This window comes from Musca domestica, unplaced genomic scaffold (genome assembly GCF_030504385.1).
Source record: "Musca domestica strain aabys unplaced genomic scaffold, Musca_domestica.polishedcontigs.V.1.1 11, whole genome shotgun sequence".
Taxonomy (NCBI): domain Eukaryota; kingdom Metazoa; phylum Arthropoda; class Insecta; order Diptera; family Muscidae; genus Musca; species Musca domestica.
Window position 1 is genome coordinate 12,466,781 of NW_026712133.1, and position 27,038 is coordinate 12,493,818.

The window sequence follows — 27,038 nt, forward strand, 5'->3', positions numbered from 1 at the left end:
GAGAGCTACAAGTTTTGCTAGTTTTTGGAGTACGGGAACACGTTGTAGCAGAATTAGTGCTAATTAGTACTAATTTGCAGGTTCTGGAACACAACTAATGTCATATTATAATGGAAAACGACGGCAGGATTTTAATGCGGCTCTGTAATCCCTTTATGAAATGTCACAAAATATTGCGTAGCCATGACTTCAAGCTTCTTCTGTACTTACACCTTTAGAGAGTTCCACTACTGATGTTTCAAAGTTATAGGAGTGTTCGTTTACTCGATAATTTGTACAGGTTTTTACTGGAAGCTGTTCGTTTACCCAAAAGTCCTTTAAGTGAGTGCGAAATTAGAGACATGTTGACATATGAGTTACTGAGTGTGTGCAAATTCTTACTGAGACCCATCCATTAATATAAACTGTTTACAAATCAGTTGTTTTGTAAACAAACAAATTTAACCAATTGAAGTAAATAGCAAAACAATAGGGGTAGACTCATTTGCTAAATTTAATATGACAACCCTTTTCTGACGAAGTCGACCTTGTCATTCTTCAAATAAATTTTTTTTTCATATCTAAAAAATTTACATCACTCGCACTCGTTATGTGTCAGACTTTACAAAATTAATAAATAATCGCAGACCATATGTATTTATCTATTCTTGGGCTTAAACTTTTAAATATGAAGATTAAACCCTTCATCTTTAGGAAACTTTATCGGTGATGTTAGTTCTTGTATAGGGTTCGAATGACATTTTATTTTAAATCCGCTATTAAGGATAAAAACCTCAGAATTACTAGCGGAAAAATGTTGGCAAAAACTTCACAATTCCTGTTATATGGATTCTGTACTAAACATAAAACTTACGCTAACAATTTCCTGTAATGAATTTAATGACAATTCGACTGAATATTAGGATGACAATCTTTTATCAGCATTGCAGCAAAAAAGACGTAATACTGTCTTTATACTTGCCCTTGGCGAAAAAATTCAACCATTCCATAATTAAGTCATACATGATTTATCAGACTAATAATTTAGTTTTCTGTTTTAGATATATTCTTCCTTGACTTTTATAACCTTTAAAAGCGTGAAAATAAAAGAATATTTGGTCGGAATAAATTCAAAACACTTGCCAACTGTACGCCCATATTTAAGGAAGAACAAAATATAAATTTGAAAATAAAGGGACATAATACAAAAAAATTGTAATGGTATGAAAGCATGAGATTACCTTGGTAATTGTACCATGGAAAAAGTTATTAAATTTATCAAGAAAAATGGATAAGGAAAATGTAAGTAATGATGGAAAACAAACAATTCAAGAGCCGATGATGAGCTATTTTATTTATTTATGTGTCAAATCCTGCTAAAAATCAATTCAAGATGCAGGAATAATAGGTATTTGTTGGAGACGGTATCTTTTTGCATGGAAATGGTTTATGTTTTTTATTATTATTAATTGCATTTATTTTATTTATTTATTTTTTTTTTTTTTCTGTAATCAAAAAGTAAACTGCATCAAACAATTTTTGCTATTAAGATTTGCGCCAAAGTTGTTTTAATGAATCAGCTGTTATCTTACAAATTGTTTGCAACACGCTGTTCTTTCACTTCTTGCAATTTTTTTTCACGAGAGAAAGAGAGAGAATCTTGTTTTTTTCTCAGTAACTTCTTACTGAGTAAATGTAACTTCTTACTGAGTAAAATATATCTTTTATGAAAACAACTGATCTCTTCCTTTATGAAATCGAAGAAAATAGCAAAATTTGTAGATTCTTGCAGATACTGGAAAGGAGCAAAAACAAGTTACAGGTTCTGGAACAGAACATATATTTTTAATCGTATTTCCATAAGCTAAATAGGTAGAGTCATGGTACAATTTGTTCTTTTGGTGTCCTTATTCTGTCAAAACATATACACAGTTGTAGGTGTGTATGTATTGTTTTGAATTAAAAAGAGAATAGTTAGAAATTATTTCAAAATTAGATGCGACAAAAGTTCATATTTTCCTCGTTATCGGGCACCAAATGTATTCGTTTGGGATGAAACAACGAGGAACAGATTGAGGGACAATATCTTGGATTCAATTTTGTGGGGAAAGCCCAATATTTCGTTATTATTTTGTGGGTTTTCCCTAATATAGTAATTTTGTGAAAAAAGTAAAATAAGCAAAATCAATGGTTGTATGTTTAAGAATATAGTTGTGTTCCAGAACCTACAAATTAGTACTAATTAGTACTAATTCTGCTACAACGCGTTCCCGTACTGCAAAAACTAGCAAAACTTGCAGCTCTCTCGAGAAAAAAATGGCGCTGAGTGGTGCACATTTCTGCTTGTTTTAGCTACATGAATTTGGCCGAGCAGAAATGTGCAAATTGTGAATTTGACATTTAATTGGCAGGGCTAACAAGGTTGAAAAATGTATTGATACATTTCAATGTTCCCGCGTCATAACAAAAATAAAGAAATGATCAACTAAAGGAAAAACTAATATTTGTAGTGCAAAAAAACAAAAAGAGAAAATATGGAGCACTTTTGGATGATTCCAGTAGTGAAGAGGACTGGCTGAATGATGAAGCAGATTATTAATTATTATTATAGATTATTAATTTTAACGTATCGTCTTCAATACTAATTTTTTTAAATTTTGGCGTCCGTTTCAGTAAGGTTTCACCAGTCCGATTTGGACTGTTTACTCTTGGAATTTTGAATTTTGACATTTTATCGCATTTCTGCTAATTTTCCGTTCCCTTATTTTTTGAGCACACCTTATTGAGAATGACATTTCGAACTGTTCTCTCTTCTGCTAGTTTTACTACTAAAAAAGTACTGGAACACAACTTATATTTGACACTATAAGACTCCGGTAAAAAGTTGCATTTTCCTTGTTTCTTCGAAGTTGAGCAACATTTCTTATTGAGCCATTGGTAGAGTAATTGTTGTTGACATTCTTGTGACGTTTTAGCTAAGCGTGACTATTTCTCCGTTCACTTTCATTTGTAACTCTTTTTGTGAGAGTTAATAACAAATATTTACAGTTGCCAGCGACTGTTGTTGACGTTTTTGGATATCATAACGAAAAATCGGTTATTGTAATAACCTTTTTCCATTCTTTCAGGTTCTGGAACATGCAAGTGTATTAAACGTAGTATAACACTCAAAATATTTTGAACGACACAAGTCTAAGCGCTACATAATACATTCAGCCGAATCAAAAATGTTGTTCAAGTTCCGATAGTTCCTTTCACGAAATATTTCATTGAACTAAATGAACGACACACTCAAGTAATAAACAAAGAGCAAATGGCCGGCTAATAAAATAAATGGGACGAAAGAGTAACATCTCATATATATTTAATATTTTTAAAGTGCAGTAACACACAAAAATATGTCTCGACGTCGTGCAATCAATTCATCATATACGCCCCTCGAATCCGAAGACACTCAGGATAGGGAGTACGATGCCCCCGATGGATTTGTGGACGAACAATTCGTTAAGCCTGAAAGGAAATTTCCATGGAAAACAGTTTTATTTATCATATTCTTTTTTATAGCTGGAGCTGTAAGTACCATTTTTAGAGTTCTGTGTGGTTTGCCTTCTAGTCACCATAAACGTTAGCTTGTTCAAGCTAAAAAAAAGTTCCTACAGAAATATACAACATTTGTGTACAGTGTATACTAGGTTGGTCCGTAATAAATTGTAAATTTTGTTTACAATTTAGCAAAAAAAATTAGCAAAAACTCTTCAATCCGAAATCCGGGGTTTCGGGTCCGTCCGCCCAGAAAAAATAGTTTCCCGGAATAAGGGTAAAAATATCTACCACTTGACAAAATTTCGAAAAAATCGAAGAGTTTTTACTATTTAGGTTTCTTGTGAATTGTATTGCATGGAAAAAAGGAAAAATGTATATTCTGATTTCCTTACATCCGAACATCCAAAATTTATATTTATCTGATATAGAGCATGCATGTGCCAAAACCAAGCACTAAAGTAATTAATTTATCGTTACATGCCATTGTAAAAAAACAAAGATGAATGCAATGGATGTTGTTGAACTGAAATGACTGCGGCTACTTGTTTAATAACGGGTATATGTCCTTGTTTTGAGCGCATAAAGTAATTTATTTTTAACACTTGTACTGAAAACACCTTTATAACAAAGTAAATTAATGAAATTTAAAATGTTTAATTAAACAACTAAATTCTTTTTTCTTTTATTTTAGACTTGTTTAACATGCAGTATTTTAGTTTCCAGTGGATATATAAGTGAAAAGTATGCTGATCGAGCATGGCCTCTACTCATATTGGGAATATTAATGTTCATCCCAGGTGGTTATTATGGTTACATTTTACTATGCATTTGTTTGAAACGTGATGGATTTACCGTTGAAGATATACCAATGCTATGAATAGATAGCAACATTTATATTAATTGTATATAGAAATATAGTATATAATAAACTAGTTTGTTTTATAAATCGCTGTCTTTAATGCAATAAAAAAATATCTTAAACGTATACTTAATGTTTATATTTAAATAATATTTTATAAAATAAAAAAAAAAAATATGAAAACACATGAAATCATCTCTAAAGTTTGCAACATAGAGGCTTATAATAAATTATTTTCTTAATAGTAATAAAGATAGTGTTTAGAAGAAATCACCATGGGTAATATTTATGCACATTAGGAATTGGAAAAAGTAAGTTTGCATTATAAAATATTTTATATTTTGCTTAATATTCCTAATTTTTCCTTTTTCAATTATCTTTTCAGTTTGACTACAGTAAGAAAAATTCGGATTGAATATTCGAGTTAAATCTGTATATTGGACACTGTTAACAGTGATTTTTGATCTGTCATATGCTCTGTTTCAGTAGCTGCAAGAATCTACTTCTTGTGCATATCTTAATATTCTTTACCAAACTAGGATTAAGTTGAAAGAAGAACACATGTGTGATGAGATTCCAGGACCTACAAGAATCTACTAGTTTTGTAATTTATTTCGATATTATAAAGAGACATGTAAAAAAACTGTAAGTTCGGCCGAATTTGGCACTTATCAAAAAATAAAATCCGTTAAAAATTCTGTTAGAATCTTAAAAATACCAAATGAAGCCTTTATATTACGGTCTATACGACGACGTGAGCCTGCATAGACAACTTTTGTAATGGGGACTATACGAAGACGAGGTAGGTCCTCAGACAGACCATTTTCTGTCTTAGGCTGTAGTATCCATTACGAACTTCAAATACCAAATTTATAACAATTCCGGTGAATAATGTCGCTTAAATCACCAAAATGCCGAATATAGGGAAATACCATCATATATTGGCTATACCAAAACGTGGACCTACATGGCCCATTTTCAATACATTTTCATAGAACAAGAATCCAGCCCCAGATGGCATTAAATTTTTTGTCATAGGCTGTACTATCAATTACGAACTTCAAATACCAAATTTGAAACAATTCCGGTGAATAATGTCGCTAAAATCATCAAAATACCGAATATCGTTATATGGGGGCTATACGAAGACGAGGACCTGCACAAACAATTTTCTGTCTTAGTATCCATTACGAACTTCAAATGCCAAAATTGAAACGATTCCGGTGATTATGGTCGCCTAAATCATCAAAATACCGAAAATAGGGAGGTACTATACCAAAACGTGGACCTACACGGCCCGTTTTCAATACCAAAAGTCCTGCAGACATTACATTTGAGTAAAATTTTATCAACCTGCTTCATTTCTTTCGGAAGCTAGCGTAATATCCACAGACGGATGGACATTTTTCTATTTTGAAATGTCATAATTTATTTTTTCAATAAATGATCTCATTTGTTCTGCGAGTGATTTGAATAGAAAAAATCATATGCATAATTAATGGTCGAACAACGAATATAGAGCGAATCACGTGTCATGTGAACTAAACTTTATTATATGCCATTTTCTCGGTACATTTCCCACTTATTATTCGTTCCCTATTCATTTTTCCATGAATTACGAATCCTATCGCTCAAACATTTTATTTCGTGTAAGTATTTTTGATAAGAAAGAACATAGTTTACATTTCAATGAGAACCTGGTGTTAGATTGGCATTTCGTTCGATAATACATATCGATAGAAAAAAACTATCAATCGATACTCGCCCTTAAAATTAACGTATCGATATTGCCATCGATTGTTTGTCATCAACACCGGTCATAATTAATTCCTGACTGTCAATTAGTCAAGTGCATTTTTTTAAGTTTTTTCACATACATTTCAATTGCATTCCATAACAACACTTTCCATTCTCCTTCGAAGATGTCAAACAACAATAATGGTCAATGGGAAACAGTAACGAAGTCCAAAAAGTTTAAAAATCTCGAGAAAAAGGTTGTGGCTCACAAGGAAAAGAAACGTGAAGAAGCACTAAAACCGAAATTAGATGAAATATGTACGTATGCAATTTGCAATGACACAAATGGTGTTCTACAGAATAGGAAACTCTCGTTTGTCTTTTATAAATGCAAAGTATTAAGTGAGCTTTATTGCAAAAATTGGACAACAAAATTGTTTATTGTGTCAAGTCAATGTCGTAGCTGATAAACTTCAGCGGCGTCCAACAAACGAGTTTATGCTAATCAGCCGGCATTTTTCAATTTGTTTTTGTTATCAATATCGTTACTTTAATCAAATTTTGAAACGAAAAAGCGAAAAGGGTATTTCAACGCCCTACAATAATTTTATGACCAAATTATTGTCAGCTATATAATCTACAATGCTTACTCGGTCACTGTAAATTGCCACATCAGCACTAGTTTTAACAAAGGTAGACTTGATAAGATTCACAAGATAGTAACGATTACATTTGTACTAATGTGAGTTGCAGACAAAGGTTACGATCTATTATTTAAATTCCAAAGTTGAAGTTAAAATTGCAAAACTCTACTCTAAAATTAAAAATTACAATGTTTTCTACTAGCCGTTATGCCTACATTAAACACCAGCGTTCCTTTCGAATATACAAATAGGTTTATTATTGATAATGAAATTTCCTTTATGATATAATTTCAAGTACCCTCTCATCAAATTCGGAAATTGCTCAATGAGCGTGGGAAGGCTGGCAGCAAAGATGTCTCTCCTTCGAAGTCAAATACAAGTTCGAAATCGAAAACTTCCACACCCAAGAGATCGGTCACAAAGAGTAAAGAACAAAATGAAACAAAGAAGCCCAAATCGGACCATCCCAAACAACCACCTAAACCCAAAAGTTTGGACCAAGCTTTTAAAGCATTAACGCCAAGAGATTTTACCACCCAATTAGAACATTTCCAATTGTTATATCCTGGTGCAAAATTGACTTGGCTGAAAGCGGTAAGCATTTTGAATTGCACACAATTTTCTTCTAATAAAGAGTTTCCATTTCCAGATTACCAGTTATATCAATTCAAATTTACAATTTGAATGTGATCCTGTTTTTTCTGGACGCTCTGCATCATATCCGGGAAATTTGGCTTCGTCCGAATTTAAACAAACTTTATTAGACTTTTTGTCATCGGAGGGTGAAGAGAATCTTAATTACTTTTTCCATTATACTCTTTTGGAGAGTATGTGTACTGATTTAAATAACAATTTACCTGTTGTAGGGTACAAGGCAAGTATCTAAAAAGTGATAGATTCGAAACAAAATCCATATCATTTAACAGAAATCAAATTTATGGTTTGTAACTGCATATAATTTTTGTTGTTTGTTTTTTAGTTTATGTTACAATTAATAGCTAGAAATTGGCCCCAAATTTGTTCCTCAAATATGGCCAGTACAGCAATGTTAAAACATTCCTATCAAAACCGTAGTAATATATGCTTAAGCATATTGTGGGCCATAGGACAAGGTGGTTATGAAAACTTGATGGTTGGCATAAGAGGTAAGTAAGAAAAGTTGCCCAACTTACATTAGAAAGTAATAGCATTGCCCTTTTCTTTTTTTAGTTTGGCAAAACTTAATGCTTCCAAATTTAGAGATGAAAAGTTACTCACGCTTTGTTACGGAATACATTGAAAAGGTATTAAATGTAGCCACAGATCAAAGGTAAGGTCACATTCTTTTCTGTCATTCGTATCTATTTTTCTTAACTCGTAATCTATTTATTATTCCAGACTTCAATTGAATCAAAATGAATTCTTTGAAATTTATAATGCACTAAAAGCCAACTATCCTAGTATACCTCGTGATTGCCAACAATCTTTAATACGAAGCTCTGAAATGTTTTTGGTAAGTTCCTTATTTCTATGACAAGGCCACAAAACTAAGGTTTCGTATTGAATTTTATTTTTACAGCAAAAATTCATAAGGAATTGCAGTAAACATGCTAACCTCTTCCTCACACTCCTACGCAGCATTGAGAATCCCACTAAGAGCAGTATTGAGACTAATGGTTGTCTCTCTTGTCTCTTACACTGCAATGATGATGACTGTTTTAAGGTGTGGAAAATGAATTACAAAAAACAATTACTGCCCACCATTTATTTGTTACAAAAAATTGGTATGTTGATATAGACACCAATTAAAAAAATAATTCAATTTTAATGATTTCATTTTACATATTATTTCCAGAGTATGAGTTATCGGAAAGTGCCTCAGCATTGGCAATGTCTTCAGCCTTCCACGATTTCCTAAAAGATGCTGTACAATTAAATGCTGAACTAGACTCTGCCAAGAAACGTGATCCAAATTTGGATACTCTTATAACTCTTGTTGCGGTAAGTAGTATACGTCAAAAATTTGTAACTTTCATGTAGCAGTTAGCAACTTGTTGTTATTTGGATAATATTGCCATCAATTTATTCGACAAACATTTTCGAATGTGTTTGATTCCGCAAACTACTTTAATCATCATTAACATCACCTTTATGAATAACTTTAAAGGATAATAGTAAGATGAATCGATTTCATTATAATTTGAATTCCTCTACGATGTAGATCTTGATTACGATGAACACTTATGGGTTTTAAGATTCCCACTTGATGCAGTTCTTAAGTATGGTGAATGATTATGGTTTGGTTACAAGCAGGATAATGGGGTAATACTAGTAAGCATAAAATTGATCTGATGTATTAAAACTTTTAGTGGGTTGAATGATAAGTTTTGGTCACTCCTGTAAAAAGGAGGACAGAGATTGAACCCAACACTTCACATTAGATTTAGCTCCTTGAATCGGAAACATACATCAGGCATATTTGGCAGATCTTACCGAGATAACGGTCTTTACTCAGTCTAGCAATTTCATGCCAAATTTTTGTTTGTATTCTTAATAGAAACTTTTGATGAAACTATATTCGTTCCTACTTGCTTTTTGAACTTCGTAAGGTTTTTCTTTGGTTCTGCCTCCAAAAACTAACCTTTTTCCGGCAAAGTTTACAAATAAAGGGTAAGATAAAAAAGCTGCAACTATTTTTTAATTTTTTTTTTAAATATTATTGAATGAAAGCAAAAAATGTCGGAAATAGCATCAAATTTTAGAATGAATTCAAATTTGTTCGAATTGGTCACCTTTGACACGAATTATGGCCTTCAAACGGTCACACCATCACACGCTACCCGAATGTTGCTCTGTGGTATTTTGGCCCATTCCCGGTGAAGCGCTTGCTTGAGGTGATCGACATTTTGGTATTTTTTAGTGTCAATCTTGCTTTCCAAAATACTCCAGTCACAATAGTCCAACGGATTGATATCCGGAGATTTTGGTGGCCATTGTGCGGTGGAAATGAAGCGAGGAACCTCATTTTGTATCCATTCCTGGGTGGCGCGTGCTGAGTGCGATGGTGCTGAGTCCTGTTGAAATGTTGCAAAATATTTGCGTGCCCAAGGCTTTAATACACCCTCCAGAATATTTTCTCGATAATATTCGGCATTTATTCTGATGCCACGGTCGATTAATACGAGCGGAGAGCGGCCATCGGCTGTTAGTTCGGCCCACACCATTACCATGGCCGGCGCTTGAGTTGTGGTTGCCAACCGCAGGTGCACATTTTCAGCTGACCTCTTTGGCAAGTAAACACGATCATTTTGTTTGTTTACAAACTGCTGGACAACAAATATGTTCTCATCGGAAAAAACCAAATTCGGCAGTTCACCACTTTCGGCCAAGCGAAGCAACTCTTTAGCTCTTTTGAGTCTATTTTCTTTCTGTTGCGGTGTAAGTTCTTGCACTTTTTGGAGTTTCAATGGCTTTACCCCGAGCTCATTTTTCAATATTTGCCGAATAGAATATTGCACTATGTTCAGCTCACGAGCCATTTTTCGGGCACTGCAACGGGGGTTTCGATCAAGTCGCTTCTTTACTTTTCCAACTATTTCTGCTGATGTTGCTGTTTTCTTCCGTCCACTTCCGACGTCGGGCTACGCTACCAGTATCACGGTAACGAGCGAGGGTACGAAACACAAAAGATTTATTCACATTTAAATGCTGGAGTGCTCTAACGATAGCCACTTGTGACTTTTCATCTAAATATAAAGAAATCTCACTATCACGCTTGAATTCCACCACGAATAACTCTTTTTCTGGAAAATTCCCACCAAAATGCCTTTGTAGGCTTGTAAACAATATAATGAGCTGTCACTGGTATAATTTTAACAGCTGTCGGACGAGTGGCAGCAGTCTGAAGTTGATTTCAGTTTTTTCATCTCACCCTGTATATTCATTCCAAGATATTTACCCATAGAGCCTTTCGAAGCGAATGCTTTAAGTCAATACCGATTTCAATAATGCCATCAAAAATGTGTTAAAATTTATCCGAATGGTCAAATTTAATAATTTGAGTAACCCTTACCCTTTTAATGACAGGTTTAATATTAAAATATTTAATTTGTATTACATTTTTGAAGATCGTAATCATTTTGAGCGGATCCCATTAAATTCATATAAATTTTTTTACATCAACATACATTAAAAATTGTGGAATTAATAACACTAATCTTAGAAAATATTTAATTATATATTCCGTTTATATCTGTGCGTATTTCATGAATTTTCCTTCAACTCTCCTTAACATAATTCATATGGCAGTGAGAACATGGTGTAATTCTTTCGATTGTTTCTTTGCCTATTAATGAAAATATTTGAAGTGAGTGACCACAATACACGCATAAAACGAAATAGAGGTACAAATTTGACATGTTTCCATGTCACATAATTTCAACGTCGATTTTTCCAATTTTCCAAACTCGAATAATAATCTACGTCAATAGAAAAAATAATAGTATAGATACCGAATACATGAGAATAACCGCCCTGCGACGATTACTTGTTTGCCACATCACTACATCAGACATTCCTCTTCCACGACACTGGCAACCCTGTAAATGAATTTTCTTATCATCATTTGTACTCGTTCATTCGTTTATGTTCGTGTAAAACAGAAACGAAACGAGTTTATATTCGAAAGGAAGAGGCGACGGAACAAATAAAACTTCAGTGTTTGATTACAATTTGTTAGAAGAACGCCGTCGATTTGTGCAGAGTGAGAAACAAGTGAAGTGCTGGTATTACAAAAAAAAAAAGAATCAATTTAATACAAAGCAATTAAATTATCACCATTTTAATATTGAGTTGAAGCCAAAGAGAAATGGATTTTCTTTTTTGCGACAGTAGATGAAATCGATACAAAAATAACAAATGTGCAACGTGTTTTCGTGGAAGAAATGAACTTTTGGTTGACTGGCTGGCTGATTGTGGTGTGGTGGTGGTATACGAACACAAAATGAACAAAAAGAATAAAAAGAAAAACTGAATATGTACAAAAAATGCTGGTTGGTGCCTTAACAGGCTGGCTCGTTAGCTGGTTAGAGCTTGTTAGTTCGATGGTGGTGGCAACGAAAATAAACGAATAAGCTTTTCATTGTGGATTACGTGGAAAATTCATTTTGATTTTATTGACTGAGATAGATTGAAAGATTTTCAAAAAGAGAGAGGAAATTAACCATGATAATCTTGGAATTTTAATGTCTTGCTGGATTGATGCTCACAATTTTTCTATTGTCGGGCCGGCTATTCGGCGTTTAATTTTGATAGTCTCGCGCATCGCTTGTTCTACGTAAGCCCGGATGGACACGTATTAAGTTTTTGAATGAAGGGGGGTGTGGTATTTTGAGAGTAATTTGTTGCCTTACCTTTTTGGGGGTATTGTTGTTGTGTTGCACTGTGTGACCACCATGTTGATCTCTTACCTTTGATACCGGAATGTTGCCACACATTTGAATAAATCTATAAATGGTGTTTGTGGCATTCAGGGGAATAAAATAGAAATGAAATGGTTGAAAATTTGTAGAAAAAGGTACGGCTTGAAATTTGTATTCTGTCATCTGTAACTCGTAAATAACATTGGAAAATCAGGTCATTTGTCTAACTTCGATAAATCAGTATAAGCTAACCTTTAGTATCGTTCAAAACTCAGCTTGTTGTCAACCAATTATTTCGGAAATGGCAGATTTAAGAATTAATGAAATAAAAGTTTGTTATTTAGGCCCTGTATTACGCTGAAAAACGCGAAAAAGGTATTTGGCGAACATGGAAAACTTATATCTCTCGGTGTTTGGGTAAAAAGATTTACCCTCGGCAAGAATTTCAGATTTTCCTGACAGCTACACGTAGCAAATGACTCTTAACCTACTTGACCGACTTAAGGTCACTACTTCCCGAGATGGAATACAATGAATACTTTTTCGAAAGGAAATTTAGTTATAGTGTGGATTGGGGGAACTGTTGTCGTTCAAATCGTCAAATCCTTTCTCAGGGTAATTGGTATTCAAGTGGCGAGGGAATAGGATAATTTTTGCGAGATAGTGGCTTCCATCCATCTAAAAGATCAATATAGATCAATGATCTGTGCTGTTAGGTCTTAGCCGTAAGGCTGATTTCTATGAATTGCCAGTCCATTCTGAAGCTCTGGCTTGTAGGCCAGTGCTTATTGCAGACATTTGGTATACTTAAATATATAGAGAATACTTAGTTCGCCTACCAAACCATTGGCGCTTTCAAAGTCAAGCTCATTTTATGTGAAACGGAAGATGAAAGTCACATACCTACAGGAGGGTGATCGCAGGATCCAAACTCCTTCCTGTCCCCTCTTATACAGATCCCCGTTCCATTCCCGCCAAAGGGTAATCGACGCAAGTTTAACTTTGTAATGCATTTCTACATGCCGATTTTTTCTTGCGCGTTTAAATTTTATTAGCACAGGTATTTTGTAATTAAATCCAGTGGGTGGTCTTGCGAAACGTAATGTAGATCCCTTTCATCTAGCCGGTACTCTATGTATTCTTGGTTAATCTAATCTTCATCATAAACCTCAGACATACGAATGCCAAGTTTAAGATACTTTTAGCTATTAAAAACAAACCGCCGATCTCGTTGGCTCAGCAACAATGGGTGAATAACATAGAAATCAATTTTTGCAAATTATCAGATTTTGCTACTACCCAATGGAGGTAAAAGTTCAAGTTGAGACTTAAGATAAGGCTATCACAGTCCGCAACATTATGCATTTCTTTTTTTGGAAACTACAAATATTTGAGATAGGCACATGCATATGAATGTGCTGAGTTTTTACCTGACTATACAAGAAAATGTTTTCTCTTTTTTTAGCCCACACACAAACTAAGGCAAAAATGCCGGCCGGTATTTCTTTTTCTTTGGTTTACAACAACAATGTGATTTTGTTAACCCGCCACAAAAGCCTACTGGTATGGATAGATGTTTGTTGTTTGGGTGTTTGAAATGAGTTCATGACATTAACAAAAAAGAGAATACGAGCTAAAGATCACTGGCGATTTGAAAAGAGAGAATGGGCAGATAAACAGTTTGGCTTGATTATATAGCATAGGTATTTTGTAAAAATCTGTTTATCTCTTGAACTGATATTCGATTTAACTTTCAAGAATTTTCCAACATTTTCTGTGTTTTGTTTTCATTTTGTGCTTATCTTTTGTTGTTATTGCAAGCAATCGTATGCGGCCTAAATTTATGATACACCTAAGTATGTTTGTGATATATTTATGATCTCATATCAGAGCAATGCTCCATGTTCCACGTATGCCAAGTAAATCGTGGAGCTGCGGACAACGAAGTTTTTAGATTTTATCCTGTCGAGCTTTTGGAGGTTGAACAGCTGGTAAAGTATAAGAAATACTATTATACGCTAACAGGTCTCAAATGCCACTACAGTTACCGATGTGTCTACAAACTTTTGTGTTAACCAATTAGATAGGTTTTAAATTTTAGTTATTCAATATTTTAATAATTTGTAAAACTTATTGCGAAATGTTGTTCAATAACCAAATGTCCAGTAAATGAGAGTAAATTGCCATTTCAGTTTACATTACCGAATTTTTGAGAGTTTACAGATTCATATTGAAAATATTTAGTCTGTAATTTTCGAGTTATCAATCAGAAAATTTAGTCAGTAATTATTATGAAGTTATCAATCAAACCTAAGGTTAAACAAAATTGGATCTGCTAACAAACTTGCTTATTTCAGTTGTTGATAATTATCATCAGCAGATCTGCAGTAATGGATTTACGGATTAAAACCATCTTTATAATCCTGAACCGAAATGCTCTCCACATTATATTCTCTTTTCCATCTAGACACCCTCAGTCTGCTGTAGACAAAATTGTCCCAATGAATACACATGTGTACAATTTGCGTGTTTTTCTAATATGTATGTATCTCACGATTTGTGCCATTACCATTACCGCAATACGCGCACTATGAGGTAATAGACTAGAAACTAGAAACAAATTACCCACACACATACAATTATCCAAAAGAGAATTTGCAAATATGGATAGTTGGTCATTTTGCAAAGTATTTGGTGTGACATTAGCTATTGCGACATGTACAAATTACGAAAATAAAATTACAGAGGCCAAAGTACTACCCAGTTAATGGTCAAAGCAAAAGGAACAAACATTTCGAGTGACCGAAAATGTTCCAGCGCAACTCAAAACAACATAAACACTAAAAGAGAGAAAAAGCAAAGGCAATCAGAAAGTAGAGATTATTTGACAGACGAAGTGCCACGTGTTGAAATGCTATTTGGCGCTGTGTGGAGCAATGTTGATGATGATGGTGACGAACGGACGGACGGACGGCAGTGGTGGTGAACAGAAACAAAACAAAACGAAGAGAAACTAATTTTTCATCTACAAAAACCGACTAGACGGACAAACTTTCCAAAAGGTTTGGTTGCTTGGCCTCTTTGTCTTTTGAGATAACACACGGCCAGTGCTTTTGTTGTTGTTTTCTACGCAAGAATCTTTAATCGAAGACATCACGTCAAAGAAACTGAAACATATCAAACAATATTTCAAGAGCATCTGTCTGTCTGTGTGTTTGTGTTGGCGTCTGTAGTTACAAATTTCTCCACTTTTTAAAAGCGGTTTAAAAGAAAGTAGAAACGAATGCTTCTTGGGAAAACAAATTCGATTTGTTCGATTCTTTTTATCAGTTTAAACACTTGAGTTAATTAAACGCTCATAATAAAGATTATGCGAGGGATTTGAAAGAAACGAAAAGAAAATATCAATATTGGGAGGTTATTGATATTTTGTGTTTTTTTTTTCTTCTACCAATCAGAATTGGGACACATCAGCATTTCAGGTGTTTGACAAAAACAAACATTTCACATTTTTTTATTATTCACATATTTTGTCTTTTTGGTTTTTTATTGTTCAAAATATTTGGATAGAATCTTGCTTTGTTTTTGTGCAGGGCTTTGTGCATGTGTTAGGTACATATGTATGTGACTGCCGAACGCTGATAAAGCTGATTTTATTTGCAATACAAAATATTTGCAAAATTTTAAAAGAAGATTATTTAGTGGTAACGACTTTTTATTTTTAAACATAAGAGCAATACACAGAGGAGGGCGAAAGGGGGATGTTTGGACTGCATATCAAATATTCGTAGCCGTACGCATGTGACCTTTGAGCATTTTATTTGGCTAGCCTTACAACCGACTGCTTGCTAGTCACTTATTAATTCGCCAGTATTATACAATTTGTGACAAAACTTGTGGCCATTACGTTAATCAGACAGACCTGATATGAAATGCCAAGATTGCTCAAAAAGTGTCGCAAATGTTGTATTTTTTAAAATACCACTTATATAAGACTAGCAATTACCTGCTACTTTGTCAGCGAAATGTTCATCTTAAAATGTTAGACTCGTTTTTACAGTGCCTTTATAGCACTCAAAATGCACAATTTCTTCAATTTAACATTTTTAATCTAAACTTCATACCACGTACTAAATTCTCAAGGTTTCAAATTTTATTCAAGTTTTTCCTTTTCCGGAAAGAATATAAGTAAATGATTTTTTCCAGAACTGCAAGAATGTAAAAATGTTTACTATGATGCCCGTTTTTCGCTTTATGATATTGAAAAATATTGTAAAACTAATAGATTATTGCAGGCTCTGGAAAAGAGAACAAATGTTTTACATTCAAAACAAAAAGTATTCAAAATCCTTAATTTTGAAGTGAACGGAGGAGGATATTAGTAAAAGCATTGGACAATGGACTCACATCCAAATTTTCTGTCCTAAATTGTTTCAACTTCTCCATATGTAAATCCTAGAGACCAATAGTGACCTCAATATTAAATTTCAGCTCTATTCCTTCACCCAGTACCAAATTTAGTAAAACCTCGTACGCATATCCAAATAATCTACATCTAAACATCTACAGTGATCCAAAGGTAGTACCTTTTAGTAGGTTTCGAACAATTGTAGTAGGCATTTTCAAAACAATCTCCATATCTCAACATCAGATACCAACAGTGGCCATTTAAGGATTTCAGCCCAACCCCTTCATTCAATGTTAAATTTATTACAATTTAGTTTTTTTTTTTCGTACATTTAAAGTACACATATCCAAAACCATCTTCATATCTCAATCCCAGATATCAACAGAGAGACCTCTATATCAAATATGATATAGGCCTATACCTTCACCCAACTCCAAATTTAGTAACATTTAGTACTTTTCATATAATTTTTGGACTCATTTGCAAAACCGTTCCATGTCTCAATCCTAGACTGCTCTATCTCTTCACCTAATATCAAATTCAGTTCAATATAGTACTTTTCGAACAATTATAGTACGCGTTTGTAAAACCACTTCTATATCTTAACCACAGACACCAACAGTGACATTTATGCCAAATTTAAAATTTGTATTCCTTCACCCAATACCAAATATTGAGTAATTTTCTTACAATTATTGAACATATTTCCCAAAACCACCACCGTATGACCAGACTTTTCAGATTTCAAGCACTATCTGTTCAGCCAATACCAAACTATACCAAATATAATACTATTTAGTACTTTTCGTGCACTTGTACAAACTAGTTCAAAACCACCTTTACTACCACCTCAAAAATACCACCAACAGAGACACCAATACAAAATCTGAAAATTCCAGCTTCATTCGATCACCCTAAGCCAAACTGTTTCAAATTTAGTACCATTTAGTACAGCTGACACACTTTGTGGACATTACAACATACTTTTCATCCTTGATTCTCATAAAAAATTTCAAGGTTCAATTGAATACAAAATATTATACGAAATATATAGTACATTTCCTTTTAATCCAATTTTCTAAAATCCAGACTTATCACACGCCTATGCACCGCTTCGTTTAAAGGTTTAAACTAATACGAAACCCTTTGGTACATGTATTCTGCACTCCATCAGTAATTCTTTTTCCAAATCTTAGAATTCTAGCTCATTTCGTTTGTCGGATACAAAGTATGTTTAATACATAGTATATTCCCTTTTAGTACCGAATTCCAAAAATCCATAAACGCATAAGCACCAAGACTGTCCCGCGTGCAAGATTCTTGCTTCAGACGTTTCGTCTGGCCGTTGAGTTTCAATCAGTCAGTCAGTTATTTCACTACTCTTATTTAGACTGACTATTTTGACCACTCAGTGTATCAACCCTCAGATTTTTCGCAGGCAATTAAAAATGTCAATGTGTGAAGTTCTGGCATCCACGAAGTTCTTCTCATCATAGCTTAATATTAAAGTCCCCCAAAAGCAGTAATATGTACTCCATAACAATTATATCGAGATCTATTCAAATTTGTATATAGCTCCCACATATATTTTCGTCTAATTTATTGTAAAAACAAGACACAACGACGCTATATTTGGATGATGCGGTACATCCGAGTGAATTTAAACTCCTCTAAAGCTTCACCGTAGCCCCCCATGTATGCACTGAAGTGGCAGCCGCTGGCCGAAACTTAGATGTAGTTGTTTCGGGTCAATCCGTTATCGTAGAACCCGGTGCCCTACTCACTCCAGATGATCTGTAGTTGGAACCCGATTAGTATATCGTGTGACAAATTTATATCCTTTTTAAAAAAATCCTTTTCAAACGGCTTTCAGAATACCTCGTCGGTGATTTACTACGAACTAAAACTGAGCTGATTCAGCTGTCATTTTTGAATAATGTCTCCTGTTTTATAATACTGTACAATGATCATATATTTACTGCACATTTGTTAACAGACTTGTATCGATATACTCATATTACAACTCAATATCGTTTGGTGATAAGAGCCACCACATCTATTTTAAAATCGTTTAAAATATTCAATCCATTGACTTTTTTTTGTTTGTTTTTTTTTTTTTTGTAGTTTAAATTAAGCATTACAAAGTCATATTTTATACTCATTTAAATAAATACAAATATATATTTATAAAAATGGCACAAAATACCAAAAGCAATAAGAACAAACAAAACAAGCAACAACAACAAGCTGCTAAAAAGGTAATTAAAAAACAACAACGTAAATTGAAATTTCTAAATACGCAAATATAATTGTTAAAAAATTACGTTGACATTTTTCAAACCTGATTTCAATTTCTGTACGTTTTTTTTTTGCACTTTACAGGATGTACAAACAAAGACAGCACAACAAAAAAAGAAACAAACCGCCGAAAAGAAAAAGAAATGCGGTTGCTGTAAATGGACTTTGGGATCTTTACTGCTCGTCGCGTTGATCGCTGGAGCTTTGTTCTATGACACCGAAGTCAATGGCAAAGGTGTATTTGCCAAGTCGGCGACCGGCAAGGTGTTGAAGAATGCCGGCGTGTTGCCACATGTCGAGAAGGCATGGTACACAACAATGAGTACCGCGGCTCGAGGTTACAAATGGGCCGAGAAGACATTGCCACCCTACACAAAACCCGCCTGCAAATTGGTTTGTGATTTAACGAAATTATTCCGTAATGCTGCTTGCAATGCATTCACCGCCACCAAAGAAGTGATCAATGCTAAATTGCCCGTTGCAGCTCAATTTGTAAGTAGTCGTAGTTGTGTGCAACACTCAATCGTGAAATCATCTACTCTCATAAGAGTAATTTAGTTTTAATTTTCATGGCTAATGAATGATGTCTAGAAATTGTTATGACATCATCACCATAATTTTTTTTATTGTTTTCTTAAAATTAATCACCTTTGTTCGGTTTTCTATTTTGTGAGTTGTCGTTTGTTGTTGCTGTAGAAGTTTTTTGACCTGTTTAGAGTTTCTTTGTTTGTAGATTTTTTGTTTTTGGCTGTTTTATGCTTGTTTTCTCTAGATGTGTTTAATATTCGGACAGCATTAGTTAGAGGTATTCATTTAATTGAGTCTTTGTCTTTTTTGTTGTCTTTTTACGAAAATTAAAAAATATTAACGGGATGGACGGGACCAGAAATTCAGGTTTAGGAATAAAGTTTATCATAGAGAATTACGACTTTGAAAAGTTCTACACAATTACTGCAATTTATAAAAACAAGACTTATTTTCTTAACCACACTGATGAAAAAACAACGGGAGTTCAAGGGTATACAACTGTGAAAACTAGACCAAATGTATTTTGAATTATTATCCGATATCACTTTTGTTTTGTAAAGTTATCGTGCATTTAAACTGTTCGCAGCAACGAGCCCAATAGATTCGAAAACTGTTGTGATTTGATTCACACTTTCCAATGAAGTAGAACAATGAATTTTACATGCAACAAAATTTTGCTTGGAAGCAATTGGAAAGCTGTAGCTTCCATATATAAGTTTTATCCTATTTGATTTTTAAGACCACAAAGGCGTAAAGTGCGCTATAACAAGGATATTCAGTGCAAGATATCAGATATACATTTAAAATATCCAGCCAAGTCTGCCAATTTTTGATCAAATCGGTTCATATATAGCTTTAGCTTTGATATATATGTTTCACCCAATTTTATATATGGACCTTCTCAAAGTCATAATATGCACTCTATAACAACGATATATACAACAACTTTTGAGACAGCGTAGCATTATGTTGTGGGTCACATCGAGAAAAATATAGATGGTCCTATATTTACCCTGGCAGCTTTTCTTGATATCAAGGGAGCCTTAGCAGTGTCACAATCGTATCCATTCATAACTCTCAAAACTTGATGTACCCCAACTCCTTGTAAAATGGATTGATGATATGCTCAGGGAAAGCTCCACTAGGAGATCAGTCATTATGGTGGTCGATAGTTATTATTAATATAGGGTGAGATAAAAAACTGCAACAAAGTCAAACGCCAGAATTTTTACATTTTTTTTTAATTTTATTGAATGATAGCAAAAAATGTCGGAAATAACATCAAATTTTAGAATAAGTTTAGATTTGTTCGAATTGGTCATCTTTGGCACGAATTATGACCTTCAAACGGCCAATGAAACCGTCACACGCTGCCCGAATGTTGCTCTGCGGTAATTTGGCCCATTCCCGGCGAAGCGCATGCTTGAGGTGATCGACACTTTGGTATTTTTTATTTTTTATTGTAAACATAATTCAAGTCATGTTTATTAACTGGTAATCATTTATTAACAAAACGTAGTACAATCAAAAACTGACAATCTCACAACCACCTTTTGTGTTCTGAACAATGTCTATATTTCATATATAAGTAAATGATAGAAAAAATTCTAGTCCAACATTAATTTTAAATATATACATGACACATAAATAAGTATTCCACAAAATCTTCTCTCATTGTTTTAATATCAACCTGTTTTTAATTCATTTTTATTTCATTGTTTACAGTTGGAGCAATACGTGCCCGGTTTGCCCAAGAAAATTGAGGATACTGCAGTTACTGTAAAGACCGCTTCTGTTGATGTTTTTGGAAAATTGGTTGCTTTCTTCAAAACACAAGTGTTGGTGTAAGTACATTCCCAAATCATATACTTTTATTTTCAACTAATTATATGTAACTGATAATTGTCGTTGTCTTTGCTTCCAGTGGCCGTTTCTCACCCGAAAACTTGAGCAAAGCCTTGAATCAAACACAAAACTTGGCCTTGGAATACTACAATCAATTCCATAAAAAGGTTGATGCCTATGCCAAACTGAAATGATTTCCTCAAACCTCATTTCGACGTATATCATTCTAAACAAAAAGCAACAAAACATTCACATCTACAAAGAAACAAACAAACGGCGCCGCAAGCAACATCAGCAGTCACATTTGTATAAAGAAGAAGAATACACCAGGCAAATCAAGCCGAAGCAGAAATTGTAACATGGAAGGGTAATTTTTTTATAGCCACAGTCGTCACAGTCACCAACAGCCATATTTTTTAAGAAGCCGAAGGAATAACTAAATCTCTGTCTCCCTCTCATCGATGATTTGTGCAAGGGGGGAATGTGTGCGTGCTGTATTTGTAATTCTAGTTTATTAATTTTAAATTTACCTAAAGAAAATGAAACTAACTAAATGTAATACCCAGGACTGCAGCATCCCGCTGCAACCATAGACTGCAATTTGTGCAAGGAGATGAATAATTTTATAAATTAAATAAAAAGTTTAAATGCGAAACAGAAAAATGTAATATTCCGATTAGATAAAACAGAAAAATACAAAAAGAGAAACACACATATGAACAATTGTTAATGAATTTTAATTGTAATGTAGATTTATTAATGATGATTTTTCGAGAAAACACAAACAACAAAAAGTAAAAGAATAATAATAATAAAAGTAATAAGCGCAAAGAAAGACACATTCTGAATCCGCTGAAGACTTTGTTCTTTTGTTTGTTCCAAACGAGAAGATGAACTGTAACCAACCACCACCACCATAACTTAAAAACCACATCACTATCTAAACATTTTTACTGTGTGGATGGCGATGGAGTTGACGTTAAGTGTTTGTATTGTCATATATATATTTACATGTACGGGAAAACTGGAAGATTAAGTGAATTGTTAAACTGAAGCAATTTTAAAGACTTTTTATGTATTTACTAAAGCAGCTTGCTATAAATGTAACTGCTTTAGTTCGAAGTTTATCTTTCCTTCTCATTCCATATTGCAACTGATTTTTTTCTCACAATTGCAGAGAATATCTGTTGATGTCTTCTGTTCGTTGACATTCTTTTATTTTTCTCTCATAAACATTTCGTGTCTACATTTCTGTTCTCTATTTTCTACCCTCACTTTCTCTTTCTATTCATATAATTTATGTTATAAAGTGATGATTATGAAGCTATTACAACATTCGTTACATCTGTGTATTCCAATTTCAGAACAAGCTTTAAGTTGATTTTCTCATAGCTTATATACGTTTTTATAGACTTTTTTAATTTAGTTTTCTTTGAAATTTGTAAAATCTTTTTTAAATAAAATATTAAAACAAAAATGTATGTATACAGAATGTGTTTTTTTTTATGTTTTAATTTTCATTGAGGACTTACTTTTGAAATGCATAAAATGTGGAATTTGAGATAATTGCTTACATCTGCCATCCATCAATGTGCGTTTTGGGGCCCAATTCTCTTTATACGATATGAAAAAAATTCGATCGAAATGAATTTTAACAAGACATTTGTAACCTTGATTAATTGAAAATGTCTATAGAAACGACTAAATATTGAATGTTACAGCTGAGTATATATTACTTCTACCAACATTTTAATTTTTATCAATCTAAAATGACCATGTAAAAATTGATTTCGATCGCAATTTTTTCGATATCGAATGAAAAAAATATGTGCTCTTTATGTAAAGTTGTGGAAAATATATGTTTACTACACTCTTTCCGCATATAATTTCAAAGATTTTAGTAGTAATTTGTAAAATTTCAATTGAACTTCGAGATCTCAATTCGTAATTCTATACGCTAATTATTCTTTTTTAAATTCGAACTATTCTACTTGAAATTCGAATCAATTCAATTTTTTATTTTTTGGAATTTGAAATGGAATAATTTGAATGATAATAGAACAATTCGAATTTCAAATGGTAACGACTTACTGAAGGAATTACCAAATTACAATTGTTAAGTTACGAATTACAAATTGAATTACATTACATTAAAATATTTCGAAACAAAACTGAAAAAGGTTTTAAATTTTTCCTATTTTTTTGGTATGAATTTCCAATTTTTTCATCCTTACACATTCAAAAAATCGAAATAACAACTGAATAAAAACTGTTGTATCATTTATTCCAAGAGTTTTTCATTTTGTCTCCGGACAGATCAAATGTGTGGATTCTCTAAATTCCTTTTACAACTAGTTATAGAATCGCACTGCTGGGGCCAAATTCTGATATTTAATCTCCTCTGAATTTCGATCGAAATGATTTATTGTGTATGCATTTAAGATTGATGAAAATACAAATTGTGGTGGAAACTTCCAGGATCGTTTTCTCACTACCGATATATAGTAGTTTCTTTCATTTTTATACCCTCGATTTAGCGATGTCCGTGTGTCTGTCTGTTGTAATCACGCTATCTTTCGATCGAGTTGAGATAGAAGGCAGGTTCTTAAATGGGCCATGTAGGTCCACGTTTTCATATAGCCTCCCGATATTCGGTATTTTCATGATTTTAGCGACATTATTCACCGGAATTGTTTCGAATGTGGTATTTGAAGTTCGAAATGAATACTACAGCCTAAGACAGAAAATTGTCTGTGCAGGTCAGGTCCACGTCTTCGTATAGCACCCATATAACGTCACCTCCCGAAATTCGGTATTTTGACGACTTACCGAAATTGTTTGAGATGTTGTATTTGAAGTTCGTAATGGATGCTACAGCCTGTGACAGAAAATTGTCTATGCAGGTCCAGGTCTTCGTATAGCTCCGATATAATGGTACCTCCCTATATACGGTATTTTGATGATTTTAGCTACATTATTCACCGTTTATTTCAAGTTTCGAATTTGAATATGGTAATGGCTTATGACAAACAATGACCACGTCGTATAGACCCCAATACATATAACGGCTATATTCGGTATTTTTAAGATTTGTACAGAATATTTAACAGATTTTATTTTTTGGCAATTTGCAAATTCGTTCCAAATGGTGGAGGGTATTCAAAGTTCGGCCAGGCCGAATTAACTGCTTTTTAACTTGTTTTAAATTAAATCATCCTGAAATTTACATTTTAAAATTTATTTCTATTGTATTATTTTCGTTATCGAATGCAAAATTTTGTCCCTGATGTAGTATAATTTCCCCTAAGTCACGAATTTTAGCTTCCTTTTTTATAAAATTGTATTTCGATTGGTTGTCTGTAAATTACACTACTTATTGCTACTTTTTCAAATTGATATTTCATCTCAACATGCTGCCGCCAATATATTTTTAATCGTCTTAGAATTCGAAATTTGCATCCCTATTTTTAGTACAAAGCAATAATATTTTATCGTAAATGGAAGTAATTGAAACTTTTTAACATTGCATACTTTTAGGCGTCTCTGATTTCTTAATGAAAGAAGCCGTTATTTTTGAGTAAACAACCTTAATTTTTGTTTTGATTGAAAACGCGCTGGCAGTTTTTTAGGTTTCCGACTGTCAAAAAGTTGTAGACGTCGAGATCGTCATATACTTGTATAGATCGTAGAATCATCACGAACTTAAAAAATAATATTAACACATATTGAAACCTCACTGAAAAAAAAAACTCGTTTGTAAATTATTCAAAAAGAGGGTAGAAGAGTGCAGGTAGTCGCATCGACACAGGTGCTGGACAATGAAATATCAAACCAATTTTGGAATTGAAAATTTCGAATGAAAAATTTTTCATATTTGTAAAAACTGAAAAATTCATATATTAACAATCTCTGAAAGGCGCCAATCATCTAAGAAAACATAAAAATCTACTAATTTTTGAAAAATCATTAAAAAAATTGACATATCAATGTTCCCAAGCGTTGATGCATTTATCTGTATTCTTCCACCATGAAAGTTACATAACAGAGCTTAAAACCGGAGGCTGAATTTTTTTCTATGAAAATATAATTTGAAAAATATTTTCTTTATAAAATGTTTTAATTCGACATTTGTCGTATTTACTACGGATCTCACTTCCGAATTGAGCCCCTGTGTTTTGGTGTTGCAAAATAGGCAAGCTTGAGATCGTTGTTTTTTATACCCTCAGCCATATGGGTACAGCGCATGGTAGAAGAATATAGAATACAAAATGTATATCATTATAAAAAACTTATAAAAATCTACATATTTTAGAAAAAAAAAAAAAAAACATTTAAAAATTTTTGACATACCAGTGTTCCCAAGCGTTGATACATCTACCTGTATTCTTCTACCATGGTACAGAGGGTATATATCATTTGATACGGCCAAAACGTGCCTCATCGAAACAACGGTTTTAGACCCCAGGTCTCTTTGGACCAAATCCGTTTCAGGACAGTTGCAGTCGGTCTAGCGATGTCCGTCCGATATCGGTCCACTCCTTCTGGTACCTCCCCCACAAAATGTCAATATTTTAAAAGAAAATCATTTACTTCACAGAAAGAGAAAGGATAATCCGATTTTGCTCTAACTTTTCATATCCTAATATTTGCATTAGTGCCAGGTTAAGTGGGAAAATATACATTATCGGTTCACTCCATCAAGTACTTCCCCACAAAGGGCAACAAATTTGAATAATTAAAACTCTTATAAAATGTGATGTAAAAGTCCGGTAGTTTTCAAATTACACACAATGTCTGCTGAGAATATGGACTATATCACTCCACTTCTTCTGGTACTTCCCCCACAAAGGGTCAACATTTTGTATATCCATGAAGCTCATAAAACGCAAAATTAAATTCGATTCCATTCAGACTTGACACATCCCAATATTTCTATTAACACAAGATCTGTTATAAATATGACAGAGATTGGATCATATTTCCTTTTCTCTTCATATTTCACACGTCCCATTATTTCTACTAACACACGATCTGCTGTGAAGATGGAATACATTGGTCCACTTCTTCTAGTACCTCCCCCACAAAGGTTTAAAATTTTGAATATCCATGAAGCTCATAAAACGAGAAATTAACATTCGATTCCTTTCAAATATCTCCATGTTTCTATCAACACAAGTTCTGTTATAGAGATGGTAGATGTCGGCCCATTAATTCTGATACCTCCCCCACAAATGGTCAAAATTTTGAATACCTCTGAAGCACATAAAGCGCGAAATTAACATCCGATTTCATTCAGAATGGGTACATCTCAACATTTCCAACAACAGAAGATCTGTTATAAAGATGGTTGAGATCGGACTATTTCTTCTGGTACTTCCCCCCTATACGGGGTTAAAGATTTTGAAAAATAAAATGGTCAAGAAAGCGAAATAAGCATCCAACTCTCTTTAAATTTCACACATACAAACATGTTTGCTAACAAAAGATTCGTTCTGAAGTTGGTATATATCTGCGATCCCCTTCTGATATATCACCCACAAAGGGTCACAAATTTCCATACTTCAATTTGTCATGAATTGCGAAACAAATCAGCGATTCTTTACAACTTGCTATATCTAAATATTTCTTTCAACCAGAAACCTGATATGAATATGGCATTTATTATTTCGCATAAAATTGGATATAAATGTTCTATTTTCTTGTATCTGTATTAGTATGTAGTATGAAAATGGAATACTTCGGTCGACTATATCTGGTGAAGGTGAAGTGAAGGAAGTAACCAATGTAGTCCAATCATT

At 33.5% G+C, this 27,038-nt stretch overlaps 2 protein-coding genes across 2 annotated transcripts; both read left to right on the forward strand.

The window, feature by feature from the left end:
* The first annotated feature begins 3,234 nt into the window (after positions 1–3,234).
* LOC101898057 (transmembrane protein 230) lies at positions 3,235–4,568 on the forward strand. Its single transcript, XM_005175829.4, has 2 exons — positions 3,235–3,551; positions 4,214–4,568. Exons 1-2 carry the CDS (start codon positions 3,378–3,380, stop codon positions 4,397–4,399), a joined length of 360 nt encoding a protein of 119 aa, XP_005175886.1. The 5' UTR covers positions 3,235–3,377; the 3' UTR covers positions 4,400–4,568.
* Positions 4,569–6,187: 1,619 nt separating this feature from the next.
* Positions 6,188–22,034, forward strand: LOC101898236 (transmembrane protein 214). Its single transcript, XM_005175830.4, has 11 exons — positions 6,188–6,436; positions 7,058–7,356; positions 7,412–7,636; positions 7,742–7,907; positions 7,972–8,071; positions 8,140–8,254; positions 8,321–8,525; positions 8,597–8,742; positions 18,952–19,359; positions 21,121–21,239; positions 21,320–22,034. Exons 1-11 carry the CDS (start codon positions 6,304–6,306, stop codon positions 21,432–21,434), a joined length of 2,031 nt encoding a protein of 676 aa, XP_005175887.1. The 5' UTR covers positions 6,188–6,303; the 3' UTR covers positions 21,435–22,034.
* Positions 22,035–27,038: the final 5,004 nt, after the last annotated feature.

Bases quoted from the DNA above. Each gene is read 5' to 3' on its own strand.
- LOC101898057 (XM_005175829.4), top strand. From the start codon at position 3,378: ATGTCTCGACGTCGTGCAATCAATTCATCATATACGCCCCTCGAATCC. The intron at 3,552-4,213 runs GTAAGTACCATT...CTTTTATTTTAG, and splicing joins TCTTTTTTATAGCTGGAGCT to ACTTGTTTAACATGCAGTAT.
- LOC101898236 (XM_005175830.4), top strand. From the start codon at position 6,304: ATGTCAAACAACAATAATGGTCAATGGGAAACAGTAACGAAGTCCAAA. The intron at 6,437-7,057 runs GTACGTATGCAA...TATAATTTCAAG, and splicing joins ACCGAAATTAGATGAAATAT to TACCCTCTCATCAAATTCGG. The intron at 21,240-21,319 runs GTAAGTACATTC...CTTTGCTTCCAG, and splicing joins TTCAAAACACAAGTGTTGGT to TGGCCGTTTCTCACCCGAAA.